This window comes from Lucilia cuprina, chromosome 2 (genome assembly GCF_022045245.1).
Source record: "Lucilia cuprina isolate Lc7/37 chromosome 2, ASM2204524v1, whole genome shotgun sequence".
Lineage (NCBI taxonomy): Eukaryota > Metazoa > Arthropoda > Insecta > Diptera > Calliphoridae > Lucilia > Lucilia cuprina.
Window position 1 is genome coordinate 6,705,220 of NC_060950.1, and position 17,641 is coordinate 6,722,860.

Below are 17,641 nucleotides of genomic sequence, written 5' to 3' on the forward strand. Positions count from 1 at the left end.
CTATAGATTCGCAGAAACTTCTCCATGAGGTTCTTTTTGCGAGTGCTATAGCTTTCTTATAAACTTTTAGTTTGTCGCGGTATGGCTGCCACGATTTATTGTTGTAGCATGTGTTAAAGGCCCTACGTGTTTCCTTACGTAGCTTAGATAGTTCCGAATTCCACCATGGAGGGAAGCTTTTCTTTGCCTTTGTGATTGGACAGGAGACTTCGAAAGCCTTACCTAAGACTTTGCTAAAGTGTTCTTCTATCTTTTCAAGCCCAGTGATTGAATCATCAACCACTGGAGTTTTCTTGAGCTTATGTCTAAGGATCCCTTTATATTTGAACCAATTGGTTCTTCGTGGGTTCCTATAGACCATTTTTTCCGTCGAGTTTTGTAATATAATATCGAAGAGGATCCAATTGTGATCTGAAAAAGATTTTTCATTGGATACCCTCCACCTATCAACTGATATTTTAGATCTGTCGCTAATGAGTGTAATGTCCAGTACTTCCTCCCACCCATTATAATTATCCGTACTTGGAAAAATGAAAGTAGGTTTGTTGCCAGAGTTACATATGTTTAGGTTGTTAGTATTAATGAAATTGAAGATTGACTCACCCCTTTCATTAGTTTCGCTGCTACCCCAGATTGTATGCCTTGCATTGGCATCACAGCCTAGGATTATGTCGTCAGATGTCTCAATTACGGCCAGGAGATCGCTCACTTCGTCTGGTGGTGCTGTCTTCTCATGTGCCATATAGCTTGAGGCAATCATGAAGCTTCTGTTGTGCGGTAGCTAAGCTGTGTACAAAGAAAAATGTTAATCGATTTTTTAGCAATTAGACATGATCGTGGCCTACCATTACTTCTTGCATATAGTATGTTGTATGTAGATGCTGGGAACCCTTTAACTTCTGAGTCCGTGACCCAGGGTTCTTGAACCAGGCAAATGTCCAGGTTTTCCTCGGCTAGGAGAACCCGTAGATTGTCTGAAGCACACTTTGAGTGCTTCAGATTAATTTGCACTATCTTTAGTGCCATTGTCAGGTTTAATGGGTGGCTCGGAGAGTTTCATGCCAGTGAGCAGAGAGTTGGCAGCTTCCATCTCATCCGTCTCTTCACTCCCCGATTTTGTCGGCCGGAACACCTTTACTTTGGCGCCCCTCACCCCAAAGAACAGCCTAAAGCCTACCTTCTCCAGCTCAACGGAGCCAGCTTCTGTGATGGCGAGAATTAGACATGTGTGCCCTTCGCCTTGTTCTGTGCGGATGATAGCCCAGTCATTCATGTGTATGTTGGGATTCTGCCGTTTGAGGCATTCCAACATCTTGGGTGCTTCGGCGCTCATCTTTGGTAACCAAACTCTTGCACGAGGTCTCATTGGAATTTCCTCAGCAGGGATTAGTTTAAGGCTTAAACCTACCCATGCATCTCTAATCTTAGTGATGCATTTGTTGAGGAACCCCTTTGAGAATTCGTCCAGGCATTTGATCACCCTGTATCCCCGGCGAGTTTTATTCTCTTTTTTGTCATACGGATGGAATTTCATTTTACTTTTTCATTAGACTGTGTCGTACGTAAAGTGTGATCGTGTGAAGTGCCCTTTAACAAAAACCAATTTGTCTTGAAATTTCGGCGTATAGGAAAAAAAAAATAAAAATTGGTAATTAACACCCTTCAGCCCTTTACAAAAATATATGTTTCCATTACATGAGCAAACAAAATATATTAATAAAATAAGATTAGACTCAAGATCAAAATATAGTAAAGACTTTACACCAAACTATATTGCCAAACTTTTGTCTAAACTATAGACGACTTCATATTATGAACCAGAATACTTGTCAAACTATTAAGCAGTTTTTAGACTATAATATAAACCAGACTAAGTATTGGTCTATATTCTAAACCATAATTTGATCTATGGATTAAAATATAGATAAGATATATCTTCAATTTAGGGCAGACCATTTATATTTTACACACTAATAACGGAACTACATATTATAATGTATTCCATTGAATTCTTAAGTTAAAATAACGAAAATTATGATTTCATTTACAAACGAATACCTATAAATATATCTGAATTCCAGATTCATCAACAGTATATCAATAATTCAATTAAATATTTCTCTCGACTTTTAGACAAATTAACAAACGCTTGGTTTGCTAAATATTTAATATTATACAGTCATACATATCCATACATAATGTATGTATTATGTATAAACATTCATTTGAAAAGTATCATTATACAACATAATTTTCAATTTACGTTTTTTTTTTTTAATTTTACATTTATTCATTAAAATAGTACTACTAACTAGTATTTACATAATAATTGAAATGTAGATTTCCATATAGACATTTTGAAACACAAATTTTGAATACAAATGTATCTGCAATAATATCATAAAAAAAATTTTAGTCTATAAAACAAGAATACTTTTTTTTTTGATATTTATTTATATGTATCTATATAAGTATACACAAATAGTAATTTATATATATAAAACTGTATTCTTCTATTTTCCATACTCAATATTAGTAAAATATCTATTTTTTGAAAGTAGCAAATAAATGAAAAATCATTCTCTATCTAAAATTCCTTAATAAGTGCCCATATTCCTTTTTGTTATTTGTTTGCTATAAGAACTAATTTTTTAGAAAAATATACTGCAAACTTTAGCAAAAATAGAGATTTTTACTACAACACAAAATTGATTTCTAATAAAAAAAAAACATTGCTTAAATTAGTACATTGAAATAAATTGCAAGCTCTATAGAAATTGTGGAATAATTTATATCAGAGACTGTTTTTTATGTAATTAAGTAAAATATTGTCTATTATACCCTACACCACTTTAGTGGGTGTATTTGGAATTGTGCTGATGTTTGTAATGCCCTATAATATTAGTCCTATACCAAACAATCAGCTCAAAACATTTTCTTGTAAATAGCTTGTAAATCCATTTGTCCTTGTAGTCAAACTACAGGTCGCATTCAGTTTTCTGTTTTCAGTTCTTATTCAATTCTAGTTCAGTTCAAGTTCAGTTCTAGTTCAGTTCTAGTTCAGTTCTAGTTCAGTTCTAGTTCAGTTCTAGTTCAGTTCTAGTTCAGTTCTAGTTCAGTTCTAGTTCAGTTCTAGTTCAGTTTCTATTTCAGTTCTAGTTCAGTTCTAGTTCAGTTCTAGTTCAGTTCTAGTTCAGTTCTAGTTCAGTTTCTAGTTCAGTTCTAGTTCAGTTCTAGTTCAGTTCTAGTTCAGTTTCTTTCAGTTCTAGTTCAGTTCTAGTTCAATTCTAGTTCAGTTCTAGTTCAGTTCTAGTTCAGTTCCAGTTCAGTTCTAGTTCAGTTCTAGTTTTTATATGGCAGTGATTTGATGGTGGGTATAAAAGATTCGGCATAGCCGAATATAACACTCTTACTTGTTGTTCTTTATATTTGAATTTGAGCAATACATTTTTCCTATACTTAATTTAGCTATAAAAGTCAAACTGTCTCCAAAGAACTAATCATAGAAAAACTTGTTTGCAATTTAATTTTTTTTCTGACATTTAAAATGCGTTAACAAAAATTTGCCCCCTTCAAACAAAAGCTGAAAAATGTGAATAGAAAACATCTGAATCAACAAGAACAGGGATCAAAGTGACAGTTTTAAAAAGACACTAAAACAAATAAGATTTGCTTGAGATTTTCTTTGAAAACTATAACTTTTAAGTGGCAGCAACAACAATATAATGGCGAAAAGTTTATTTTTATAACTCAAAACCATCAAAGAAGATAATAAAGTGTACAAAGAAGTCACAGCGGATGGGTGGAGAAATGAGTAATCATGTGAAAATATATTAACCCTCATATTCATAAATGCTTAATAATGTTATTGATGGTTTATTGTTGGAATAATAAACCTAAAATAAGCGATTAATATATTTATGAATACGGGGGTAAGTCTATAGTATTGACTTTAAAGAAGAATTTAGTTCATTTTATAGTCCAGACCCTAGACAAGTTTTCTTTATAAGCTGGACTCTAGGCTTGCCTTCTACAGACTGAACTACATTTTTCTTTGTAGTCTAGACTAAAGTCTTTTATAAAGAAGTATAGCCTTCTCTACAGTCTTAATTGTAGTCTGGGCTATAATCTTCTCTTTAGTCAGAACTAAACAATCAGTGTTGTAAGGTTGTATCGTAGTATGTCTCAAAAAATTTAATTTGAAACATTTGTATGACATTTAATGCTACAACGATGCGACATCGATGGTGAATTGGACAATTTTGTTTTGAAAATTTTAAACATTAAATTTAACATATTTTAGAACACTGATGAATTTGCAAAATATGTTCTTCTTTAAGTTTGCAGAGATTGTTGTGGCTCTTTGTATTATAATACTGCCGTTGCTATCAGAGTTGTTCAACTTCATTTTTAAGCCATAATTATAAAATATATATTACTTTATTTTACCTCCATACTTCTTTCTTGTTTTAAACATATGAAAAGTTATAACGATGCTTATGCGAATATGAAAGAAGTTTTGTTTTGCAGATTGTGTAAATTTTTTTTTGTTTCACATTTTGCATTTAATATTACATCAAACTTTTTACTACAGCTGACAGACATATTATAACTCTTTAATGTTTTACAGCAGTTGATGTTTTTTATGCCGTTTTTATTTATTTTATAATGATGAAGCTGCTGCCTTGATATTAAGTTTAATAACGAGTAATTTTTTTAATGAACTATATTTTTTATAAATTTATTTTAGTGTTTATATTATTTTCTATTTGAGAAACTTTATTGACAATATTTGACTTTTGCTATTTTTAAATTATCCTTAAATCCTCACTCAATAAACTATTTTCAGATAAAATTAAATTGCAATTACAAAGCTTCAAATCCCCAGTAAACAAATCATTTTCAATTTTCAGTAAATACTTATCATCTATGAGATCATGACAAACATCAATTTATCATTTTGAAATATGCCAAATATAAATGTTTCTTAATTTGCCAATAATCCTTGTGTAACCCACTTTGTTCTTGCTTATTTCAGTTTTTCTTATTCTCCAATTACAAATTATCACTTTGTGCTCTCAATTCGTTTTTACGAAAGTCAGTTGAACATAAAATAAATTGGAAAAAAAAAACTGTAAAGAAAAAATAATCGATAATATGTCAACTCAAAGGATAACACATCCTTTACAGTTGTTGTTGATGTCGTCGTCATAGTCCGTTATTCCCTGTTTGTTGTCATTTGTCTGCATAACTTTGTCGTTTAGCTTTGCATTGAGGCCCTTATTATTTGGATAAAAACTAATAAACAAAAAGTAGAAAGAAAACCTTTTTGCAATTGTTTTTTATTTTTTCTGTTTTTCAAAAGTTTCCGGTTTGTACAACACAGTCATTAATATCGTCCCTTTTGCAGTATTTGTGTGCTTTGCTCTGTAGAAATTGATGCTTTTGGTTATTAATGCGAATGTCAACACAAACAGATCATAGCCTGTTATGTCAATTTGATTGAAGGTTTTTTTCATGTTGTTGTTGTGTTTAAAAATTTCCAAACGAATTGCAAAATGTTTTATTGACGTTTTGTATAAACAAATTTTATGGATTACAAAATATTTATGACCAGTTGTAGTTAAATGTAATTTTTTGTACATAAATATTTCAATGAATTTTCCAACGATAATTGATTTTGCTTATCCACCCGTTTGTCTACGTAGAACTTTCAATCAGTTCTAGTTCAGTTCAGTTCTAGTTCAGTTCTAGTTCAGTTCTAGTTCAGTTCTAGTTCAGTTCTAGTTCAGTTCTAGTTCAGTTCTAGTTCAGTTCTAGTTCAGTTCTAGTTCAGTTCTAGTTCAGTTCTAGTTCAGTTCTAGTTCAGTTCTAGTTCAGTTCTAGTTCAGTTCTAGTTCAGTTCTAGTTCAGTTCTAGTTCAGTTCTAGTTCAGTTCTAGTTCAGTTCTAGTTCAGTTCTTGTTCATTACAAGTAGACTTTTAGTTATTTCTATTTCGGATCTTCACTAGTAGATCTGAATTTTTGTTTTTCAATGTATTATGTTTCAATTTAAAATATTTCTAATTTTAATTTCATACACATTTTCATCTTTAACTTTGTTTGTAAGCATTAGCAATATCAACCCTATATTTACATATAAAGTAATGATACCAAACATCTTTTTTTTCTATACTACTACCTACTGCTACTATTTCGATTAATTCCCCAGTTCAATTTTCCATTAGCATTTGTAATATCAACAGATGAGACTAGAAACTTAAAATAATATTTGCTGCCGAAATATTGTCGTCTGTATGAGTAGTATTTATACTTTTTCTCTTCATTCTAGTACTTTTTATTTGCATATTCAAATACTGTTTATTTTCAGCCTTTTTTCTTGGCATCCTTGCAATACAATACAATATAGTTTTTCATCTGCTCTGCAATCGTTTACCTACAAATAAAAAGTATAGTTTTTTTTTTTAAATACGTAGACAGTTGGGTAAGTACAAAGAAGAAGAAGAAGAGAAGAAAAACAAATATCTGCATGGTAGAAAATATTAACTAAAAAAACAGCATTGAAGTTTACTACAAGAAGATTAATGTTTTACTGCCAGCACACCTTTTTGACACTTTCTTATGATTTATAGGTATTTGGTTTGTTATAAAAAATTTAAACATTTATTTTTCATTATAATAAAAAATATATATAAAATGTATAACTCCTTGTATAAAGTACGCATTTGTATATGTACAGTGGGGGGAGCATTTTTATTGATTGTAGTTGTTTGTTTAGTCTTTTGAATAGTAAAATCAATAAAACATGTATCATTATAGAGACTATGTTATAGAGTATATTAACTCGGTTTTTTCTTTTCCAATGAATATTTTCTAAACTATCTATTATGTAGTGGTAGTCTGGTTTGAATTAGCCCAAATTATTCTATTGGTTTGTCTATGAACTATTCTATGATAGACAAACCTTATGATTATTAATGTTTTCATAGTGGATTGTTACAATATTTCCTTTCTTTACGATTTTTACCCACTGTACTGTATCAAAGACATGTGTACTTATGTGCATACTTCTAAAGTATTTGTTAGACATTACGAAATGGATGAAAATGAACATCTGCATTTGTTGAGTATTTTTAAATAACACTTTAATAAAGAAGTAAAAAACATTCAGTATGTTGCAAAATATTTTTTTATATTAAATATAAAATTAATATAAAATGACTGAATAGTTAACAACTATCACAGAAACTTAATCTGCTATCACCAATGAGCCAAAAATGTCGCTCTCTCCAGTAGTCACAGTTTCATTATATGTATGGAGCAAAGAGTAGCGCCAAACGGGTTTGTGTTAGTAATGACATCCTATTGTAGGATGCAAGGGGCGTCATACGAGTAAAAATTAACTATTTGGGTGAACCTTTACCAAGCACAAATAAAACGAAGCACTTCCAAAAAATTACATTTATCACCACTTCAAAAGTAGCACTAAGTGAATTTTTTAACTTCTGTTGAAGTGATGTTTATTGACGTCCAAAGAAGCTAAAAGAATCCAATTTTTTTGTTTAATTTAAGGTATATTTGAATTAAACCAATTTTATTTTGGAATTAATTAATAAACGTGTGTAATTCATTTGTTTATGTTAATAGTACTTGAGTCAAATTAGTTGTATTCTTTAATACTACAATTTTACTTTGTAATAACTTTTCAAAAGGAACATAAAAATAACTTCCTGAGAATGACTTCAGATGTAGTGAATTTGGAATTGAAATAAAAAGGACATCTCTCCTATGACAAGCCTGTTTTAAAATCAAAATTTCTTCAAGTCTTTTTTAGTACTGCCATGGAGTAAATTCTACTTCTTTTTTGCTTCTTTGGAAGTTCTTTTTTTGCTTCATTCAAATTAGTTTACAAATTGCAAAACTTTTTAATGCAGTTTGCACAGTTTTTTTTATTTTATAACAAGTTTTTGAAAATTTTCCTAATTTTTCTACAAATTTTATATTACACTTGTTTAAAAAAAAAAAAAAAAAAAAAAAAAAAAAAAAACTTTTTTTTAATATTTTATCTCTTATCAAGAAATTGATATTAATTCTAAAAACTCTTTACATATAAAATCCTCAATTTTAACAAGCTAAGAAACATTTTATATAATTTTTATACCAAATAAATATGAGTTGTAAACATATGTGTATATACACTTTTTTTATCAACTTTAACTTGAGTTTTACAAATAAATATTTATTTGCAAAGATGTAAAAGAAAAATATACTAAAATCTTACATATTTTTTTTTTTTGCAACAAATACAAAACATTTTAACTTTAAAGTGAAGCTATCTAGCATATAAATATTTGATTTAAGTAAAATATTGAAAACTATATATTTATATTTATCTATATGTTTAAAGAAAAAAATTGCTTTAAAAATTGTGTGTGTTATCTGTAAACTGCTAACAAATTGTTATAGAAAAATGTTGCAACTTATTTGAGTATACAGACAGACAGACATACATATGTACGTATGTTTTTTATTTTACTTTTTTTTTGTATTTTTTGTGAAAAATGCAATGCTGCAAAAATATACAATATGCCAAGACTAGTTTATTTTTAACGCATGAGATCATGAACTTTCAACTAAATAACCTCAATGTACATTTAGCTTTTCTTGTTATGCCAGTACATATATCTATAGTAGAATAAGTAAATATATTGCAAATATAGAATATTTATTAAAAAAAAAAGAGTACAAATACAAATTTAGGGGTAAACTTTAAAAAGCAAAAAAATACTCAAACATTTTACACAAATATCCGAAATCTTTCTAAATAAACTACAATTTGAGAAGGAGAGATTGAGAATATTGAATATATCGTGATACCATAATGAGCCCTTTGATAATATGTTAATCATAAGCATGTGGGAGAGTTATACACAAACAAAACACTCCACCAAAATATTTACTTACACGGTTAGTAGTCTAGTAATATTAGAGCAAAGTATAAATACTTGCCTTCTGGGTGAATAAGTAGGGTAGAAGGGGGACCATACGCCACTTGTTTTTTGAGGCGGCCTTGTTGGCTTTAGGTTTATTCCTTTCAATCTTTCCTAAATCATCCTCATGTACATATTTTTTTAACTTTTCCGCACTGACCAAAAATGGCGATACCGCCCCATCCATGGGGTAAAGACGCCAAAGGGATGGGGCGGATTTGTCATTAGTAAAATAAAAGAAAAAATTACAAAAATAAAAACGTATTTTGCTGTTTTTTACTTTTATTCATTAAACAAAGTATAATAAACCAGATATTTATTGTTTATTTCACAAAAATTAACAAAAAGAAATTAAAACAAATTATTAATGACTTTTTCTATATTTTAACCAAATTTTGTTCTACATCACAAGCATTACATTACATCATATGTAAAGTTAATGTTTCAAATTTCAGGGATGAAACAAAATTTGATAATGCGATAAAATCGATTACTCGGTTTTGAAGTTACAGACGTGCCCCTATGGCTTATGATCCCCCTTCTACCCTACTATTGTTCTTATCCGATATTCCCGGATTTAAAACTGACTTAACAGTTATTTTCTGTGTTTATTTGTCTATTTTCCTTAAATATACATAACGACCACTCATTACCAAGTAATGTATGAAATAATTAGAAGTTTTACTAGAATTGTCATAAGTCGATATTAATATCAGCATTAAGAAGATTAAGTCAAGGAAAATTGGTATAGAATTTAATCTTAATACCATGACTTTAAGAGAATATATAAGCATCCCAGCAAAAACTAGGTAATGACTTTTAATAGTAATTACTTACCTAACAATAATGTGTCATATAAATACTTTTTTATTCATAAGTCATCTTGCAAGTGAAGATACAATGACTACTTTTTCTAATTACTTGTAATCGTTTGTTGTAAGTACTTGCCTCCAATGACATCAGCGTGTTAAAAAATGACTTAAAAGGCTGTTGTGTAAGTAAAGTTTTTACTGGGATATTTAAAAATGTTTTAAATAAATACTCTATGTGGGAAATTATTTGATAGAACATGATCAAATACATATTCTATTTATCTTATTGCTTACATTTTTTTATTTGCTTTTGCTTCTTTACTAAATTTACTATTTTATTATTTTATTTCAAACTTTTTTGCTTTCCTTCTTCTTGTTCCTGTTGATTGATTCACAAATTTCCGTTTCCGTTTTATTTTGGTATTTTCATCTTCAATATAAACTTATACAGATATTTTCATGTACATATTTAGCTAAACTCTAAAGAAGCCATCTCTGATTGCAAAATTGTTTGATTCTTTATTGTTATCTTTTTTTACGTTTAGTCTGTTCTATCAACTTTACAAATTGGCAGGGGAATCAAGGCTATAGAATATTTTAAAGGAAATATTTATGTTTAGAAACATTTATTTAACTGTAGTAGTAATACTGATATATGTATGTAAATACATACTGCTAAATGACTACAGTGCATTACTGCAGTAGTTGAAGTACATATTTAAAAATAACTCACATCTATGCAAGTTTTATTTTAAATATATTAAATAATATATTTCAAACAAATGAAAAATTTCATTAATATAAAAAAAATATTTTAAAATAATTTTGTAATTTTTGCTCCACTGTTGCGAAAATTTTCCTGTACTGATGTTTCATATCAGTCTATATAAAGTAGCTATTTCAAATATACAATTGCCGATGAGGTTACCCTTACAATAATTTTTCCACAATATAAGTATTTATAAGTAAATATATAATTATACATATATATGAATGTATTTATCTTCTAGAGTATTTCAGAATTTTCGTTTAACAACTAGTATTTATGCAACATGCCAATTTATTCTTGTTACTCTAGACAACAAAAAAATTTATAACATATTTCGACAACAGATGTATTCTATTGGAAAAATGCAAGTTTTCAGAACATTTTATTGTCAGTTTTGTAAAAGCTATTTTTAAACTGGATATTTCGTAAAGCCATTTGTGAATAGAAAATGCTTTAATTAGTTGGTAGAGCACACAATTCAACACCTGCCAAAAATGTTGTGTATTTAGTTTAGTTCTTGTAAAGTACATGTGTATATTTATATGTACCTGTTCAAATTAATATGCATAATATATACACACAAACGTACCTAGTTATTTTTGTGTTAATTCATATGTAAGTAATAATGTTGGTGGCATAATAGATAATGACATGGAATTGTGCAATAGCATCCATAAATAGGGTTGTTTTTGACAGCCACCAAAAAGGTTCATGCTCTCTATTCTATCGTTGTAATAAATTAATATGTGGTAGATACTTACGTTCATCACTGGCACTTAAGAGATTGGCAATATTGTTTATTTATTGATAACTTAGAAATAAACCAAAGAACCAACCAACTTACTGATCAACCAACCAACATACTGACCAACCTACCAACCAACCAACTAATTAACTAACTAACTAACTAACGAACTAACTAACTAACTAACTAACTAACTAACTAACTAACTAACTAACTAACTAACTAACTAACTAACTAACTAACTAACTAACTAACTAACTAACTAACTAACTAACTAACTAACTAACTAACTAATTAACTAACTAACTAACTAACTAACTAACTAACTAACTAACTAACTAACTAACTAACTAACTAACTAACTAACTAACTAACTAACTAACTGACTAACTAACTAACTAACTAACTAACTAACTAACTAACTAACTAACTAACTAACTAATTAACTAACTAACTAACTAACTAACTAACTAACTAACTAACTAACTAACTAACTAACTAACTAACTAACTAACTAACTAACTAACTAACTAACTAACTAATTAACTGACTGACTAACTAACTGCCCCGACTACAGACTATTACCTTGACCATAGTCATAGCAAGAGTACTGACTATTTACTCATACATAGTCATTAATATTGAGTAATCAGGACTACAGATGGATCTATAGTCTTGATTATAGACTGATTTATATAGCCTTGACTATATGCTAATCTCTAGTCTCAACAGATCTTTAGTCTCGACTATAGACTGATCTAATGTCTTGACTATAAACTGATCTATAGTCTTGACTGTAGACTGATCTATGACTATAGACTGATCTTTAGTCTTGAATATAGATTGATCTGTAGACTGATCTATAGTCTTGACTATAGACTGATCTGTAGCCTTGACTATAAACTGATCTATAGTTTTGACTATAGACTGATCTCTAGTCTTGACTAACTATGGTCTTCTCTAGAGACTGATCTATAGTCTTGACTATAGACTGAACTATAATCGACTATACACTGATCTATAGTCTTGACTATATACTGATCCAGTTTCTTAGTTATGTACTGATATATTGTCTTAAGTAACTATAGAATGATCTATAATCTTGACTGTAGACTGATCTATAGTCTTGACTATAGGATGATCTTGACTATAGACTGATCTTTAGTCTTGACTATAGACAGATTTATAGTCTTGACTTTAAACTGATCAATAGTATTTCCTTCAGACTTAACTACAGTCTTCACTATTATTAAAGTACTTCTATTTGAACAAATGCTTTGTAAATAATCTTACATTAAAATAAGTAAAAAGTTACATGTGTACGTTCGAATTTTAGCTGTTTTCACCACATTTACCCTAATTGTTTATTCTGCCCCCAAACTAGACTAACAAAGCAATCAAACACAATTGCATCATCATCATCATCATCAGCAACAACAACAACATCTTTCATTCCGTAGCACTCATTCGAAATACACAATAATCCACCAAAAGATTTATAGACTATTGGTTTGTTATAGATAACAAATAATAGTACCTTTACAACTGACCATTTTATAATTGAATTTAGTCTAGGGTCTCTTTAGCTTAATCTTTACAAAAGTCTTAAGTTTAAAAGCGAAATACAAACACCCACCACCTCTTGAACGTTAATGTTAGTTCTTAATATTGCAATATTATATAAGGTTTTGATGATGGTTTGAATGGTTGGTTGGTTATTGTAAAAGATTTATATGTTTAAAGTTACACATATGTACGTCGATACACATGTATAACCTGCTGTTTTTGAAGGATCCAATATATTCATTTTATATAGATTTGTGTATGTTAAACTGTAGAGAAAGAATACTTCTTTTACCCTATTACCTTTAAGTAACTGGACAGTAATGCATTGCTGAGATAGATGGATTTTTATTAATGTGAATGAGTTTTGGTTGTACACAGCTTACTTCTAGCATTTTCTTTATCCAAATTTAACTTACACTAAGTAATGGAATTGGGTAGACTACTGGGATATCTGCAAACTTATTTATACACTTGTCCTTTATTCCACTCAGATAGATTTATTGACTAGTTCTCTGATACTGATTAGTTTCATTGTGATTATATTGAATGTCTATTTACTTGAGAATTTCTAATAAAATGTGGATATGTGCGTGAGTTATATGTATATGTGTTTGCGTTTATTAGTAAATATTTAGTTTTGCTTCAACACTTTTCCTATCTATTGTTGACTTATAAATTTGACATTGACTGTTCCTTTACTGACAAGTATAGAAACAGCTTACAGAGATATTATATACATATATACATATGTACATATTTACATATCCACAAGTACGTGTTGTCAAAAGAGAAAATTGACTTAATATTTCAACACTCATGCATTAATATTGAATTGGACGATCTAAGCTACACTGAAAATAATTTATGCTTAAAATAACAAAAAGAGTCGTAATTACTTTTTCGTAGTATTTATGAACATTTCATTTATAATACAAAGTATTATTTAATCAAACTCTTATGTAATGTTACAAAAGAAAGAAAACTTTCTGTGATGTGCAACCATGAAACATTTCATACAATTTATGATTTGTTTCCTATATATTAGACATGAACTAATTTCAGTGTACCAACTACATGTTTGATTTTACATGCCAATTCCAATTCCATAGGGGAAGCGGCAAAATTCATAAATTGTCTTTCTTGTTTGTCTCTGTTTAATGTATTTCTATGTGTCACTTGCTGGTATAGACTTATACATTGCAATGTATTGACAGCTTTAAAATTAATACTTTGTAAATTTGAGTTTTTAAGACACCATTATAATTGAATCATTTTATAATTAATATATACATTATTGTTCTAATAAAGATACATTTAATTATTGATTAAACAAAACATTCTGGTTGAAAGGATCTCTGGTTATGATTGTTGTCTAATGCTTAGATGAACCTAATTAAATTGATATTGGTATGATAAATGCTGTATGTTTGTTGTATTCATTGAAATTTATATTTTTGTATTAAATGTAGAAAATCTACTACCTTAAGAAAAACTTTTCCAAAGGAAAGGTCTTAACACCAACTTTGTGTCACAAAATGTATAAAAGATTATTTTAGTTTGAATTTTAGTGTATGTCTATCTTATACATAAGAGATAATAAAATTATTATCGGTTAACAGAAGGTAATCGCCTTAATTTATTAACGTCATTGTAATGTGGATGGTGAAATTTGATTTTTTTATATTATTTAAAAGACACTAGCGTTGTCTTTGTTTTTTTAAACGTTATTAGAAAATGTAAAAATTTAGTATCTAATTCTGAACTTATTTTGTGAAAACACAAATAGTTATAATTTTTTAAACAATTTCATGATAACAGATTGATTTTTTGCAAAATAGCAAATATGGGGATAATCTGGACATTTTTTGGGGAACAAAAATATTTTTTTTTCTAAGTTATGCAGGGTTTACACAGGCCGCAACAAATTTAGAAAAGTCGAAACATTGAGACCAAGTTAGGCGTTTTTAAAGGATTATGCCCACATATATCAGAACGTGGTAACAGGTTATCACATTTGGAATTTGAAATGCCTTGTTCTGAAATTTTAAAAATGTTATTTTTGTTCCATGTAGAGACTAGAAACTGAGTCAACTTAATTTATATTATGTTGTATACTGTCTTAAAGTCTACCCTATACAACTAAAGTGCGAAGGATATTATACCTTGCATATATAAGTTATAATAGCAAAAAAATACTGCTGAGTCGATTTAGCTATGTCCGTCTGTCTGTCTGTGTGTCCATGTAAACTTTGTGCGCACGCTACAGGTCGCAATTTTCAAGTTAATTTGATGCTCCCATACAAACTCCCTTTCACAAAATGAGAGTTTTTTTAATTTTTTGAACACGATTTCTCAAATCCCCGATTCGGATTCAACGGGTCTCAACCCTTTACAAAAGTATAGTCTAAATTCAGTTTAAACTCGAGGAACTGAAAAAAATTCGTTTTATCTAAATATTAGTTATAACTGAGTTCTTTATAAGAGATATGAAAATGGTTGTCAAAATATTAGCAATACATAATAATAAAAATTCGTTGAAACCTAGTTCGTTATAAGCGAGTTTGACTCAATCATTCAATAAATGATATTATGTAGATTTTTTGCTGGAAAGTTCATACCTTCAGTAATAAATCAAGTTTAAGCTGAAATGAAAAACAAAATACATTAATTACATTTTAGACAAATTCATAGCGGAAATTAGAATAAAATCTAATTAAAAAAGTATTGAAATTTTATCAGATAGTTTCAACAAATATGCTTATAACTTGAACATCTATAACTATAAGGTGATATTCTTAACGGATGTTCAACTTATACAAAAAAATAACACTAAACAACGCTGAAAATCCCTTTTTAAATAAAATTAGCTGATTGTACCTAATTCCACCTGCTGAGTTTGAAAATTGCTATGAAAATTTCTCGTTAGTTCTAGTTTCTGAGATATTGTGATTTTTGTAAAAACGTCATTTAAGACATTTTTTGTTATTTTTTACTTAATTTCTTAGAACCCAACCAATATGAATGAAGTTCTTCAACAACATGGTAATCAACATAAAATTATCTATCATTAGAGTATAATAATTATGACAGTTATTACAGGATACCTTGGATGTCCTGCAGCGAAATTGAAAATTGTACTTTTTTTCAGTTTATTCTTATAACATTAATTTAAGATAAACGAGTGTGATTTCATTTTACAATATTGTATCAATACATAACAACAAAAAATTTTAATAATAATTGAAAATTCGTTAAAAATTTATTGAAATATTTTGCACTTAATTCGTGGTTTTTGGTTAATGTCTATTTTATACTTTTAACAATATTTGTCCGTCATAAGTCATGATACATAAAACTTATATAAAAACATGAAACTTTGGAAGCAATAAAATCCTCACAAAAATGATGACAAGCACTTACAACTAAGTTTTTTTTTAAAAGAAAGGACATTGCATATATCCAATTCAATGTCGGTATCGTATTATTGTATCATCATATGTCATGATGATATACAATGTTACGGCACTGATTGGGAATTGTATAATATTTTGAATTCAATCCGAAATATTTCCCTGCGTTTTTAGAAAATGTCCTGTTTTAACAGAAAAATTGTACTGATGGTTTGTGTCGGTAGTACTTTATGGAGAAACTTAAATAACTTTAGCCAATTGTTATAAGGATAAAAAAGGCTCAATTTTCCTTGTAAGACAATCTAGTTGTACTGCAATAACTTTCATCATGATTATGCTCTTTAGAAAGATAATTTTGTGTAGATTTTCATGTTGTTAAAAAAAAAAAACTTTGGAATTTAGTTCCAGTTCTGTAAAATTAAGTAAAAATTTCAAAAAATTGGCGAAAATAATGTCTGTACAAAAATTGCAATATCACAAAAACCAGAGCTAAACGAAAATTTTAATAACGATTTTTGAACTAAGCGGATAGAAATACACAGAAGTTAGGTATTTTTATTTAAAAGGCTCACTGAAAGTTCGATTTTGTTGACTTGTGCAATCTGTATTAGGTGTGTGGGTAAAGTTGATTTAAAGATGGTTATATAATGGTTATTAATAACAACAGTCGAAACATGTTTTTCTGCGTGTAAACGGTATTTTGAAATGCTGATTTTTCTTGTCTTAAATAACTTGGGTTAAAAAAGTGAGAAACTGTTTATGAACATCAAAAAAATATTCCGATATATATTAGTAGTACAGCAATATAAAAACGATTAAGCGTGATCGACTGTAGCTTATATTTGCTTTATTTAATTAAGAAAAAAATTAAAAAAAGGCAGAATCCTTAATAATTATGTTAAAAAAAGTTAAGAAAAAATTACAGTAATTATACAGTTAAAAATTTACAAAAAAATGTGCATTCGCAAATAAAACGAGAAACTCCTTTAACATAACTACATCATACTTATATATCAACAGTCTGTATACAATTTAATTTATCTGTATTAAATAGCAAAAAAAATATACTCAAGGTAAAAACTGAAATGTTGAAGATGATAATGACGATATAAATAATAAACGTAAAAAATATAATTTAAGTAGAAAACTAAGAAATGTTAGTACTTATTACATATTTATATAAAAATAATAACTATATACATATATACAAGATAAAATGCTCTTAATAAAAAGTAGAAATACACTATTTCTCATAAAAAAAATAAATTTACATACGTAACTACATCCTGATATGCAATTTAAGTTTATTTTTATATGAAGGCAAAAAACAACCTTAAATTTAACTGACT

At 28.6% G+C, this 17,641-nt stretch overlaps 1 protein-coding gene and 1 long non-coding RNA gene across 2 annotated transcripts in view; both read right to left on the reverse strand.

Annotated features, from left to right (window-relative positions):
• Nucleotides 1-785: 785 nt before the first annotated feature.
• LOC124421451 lies at nt 786-1,497 on the reverse strand. The gene has a single exon (XM_046956686.1). It carries the CDS (start codon nt 1,364-1,366, stop codon nt 1,001-1,003), a length of 366 nt encoding a protein of 121 aa, XP_046812642.1. The 5' UTR covers nt 1,367-1,497; the 3' UTR covers nt 786-1,000.
• A 13,952-nt stretch (nt 1,498-15,449) lies between these two features.
• LOC124421369 overlaps nt 15,450-17,641 on the reverse strand; it is a 29,212-nt gene continuing 27,020 nt past the window's right edge. Inside the window, exon 3 of the long non-coding RNA XR_006941614.1 lies at nt 15,450-15,524. This is a non-coding gene — a long non-coding RNA (uncharacterized LOC124421369). The remainder of the gene's footprint in view (nt 15,525-17,641) is intronic.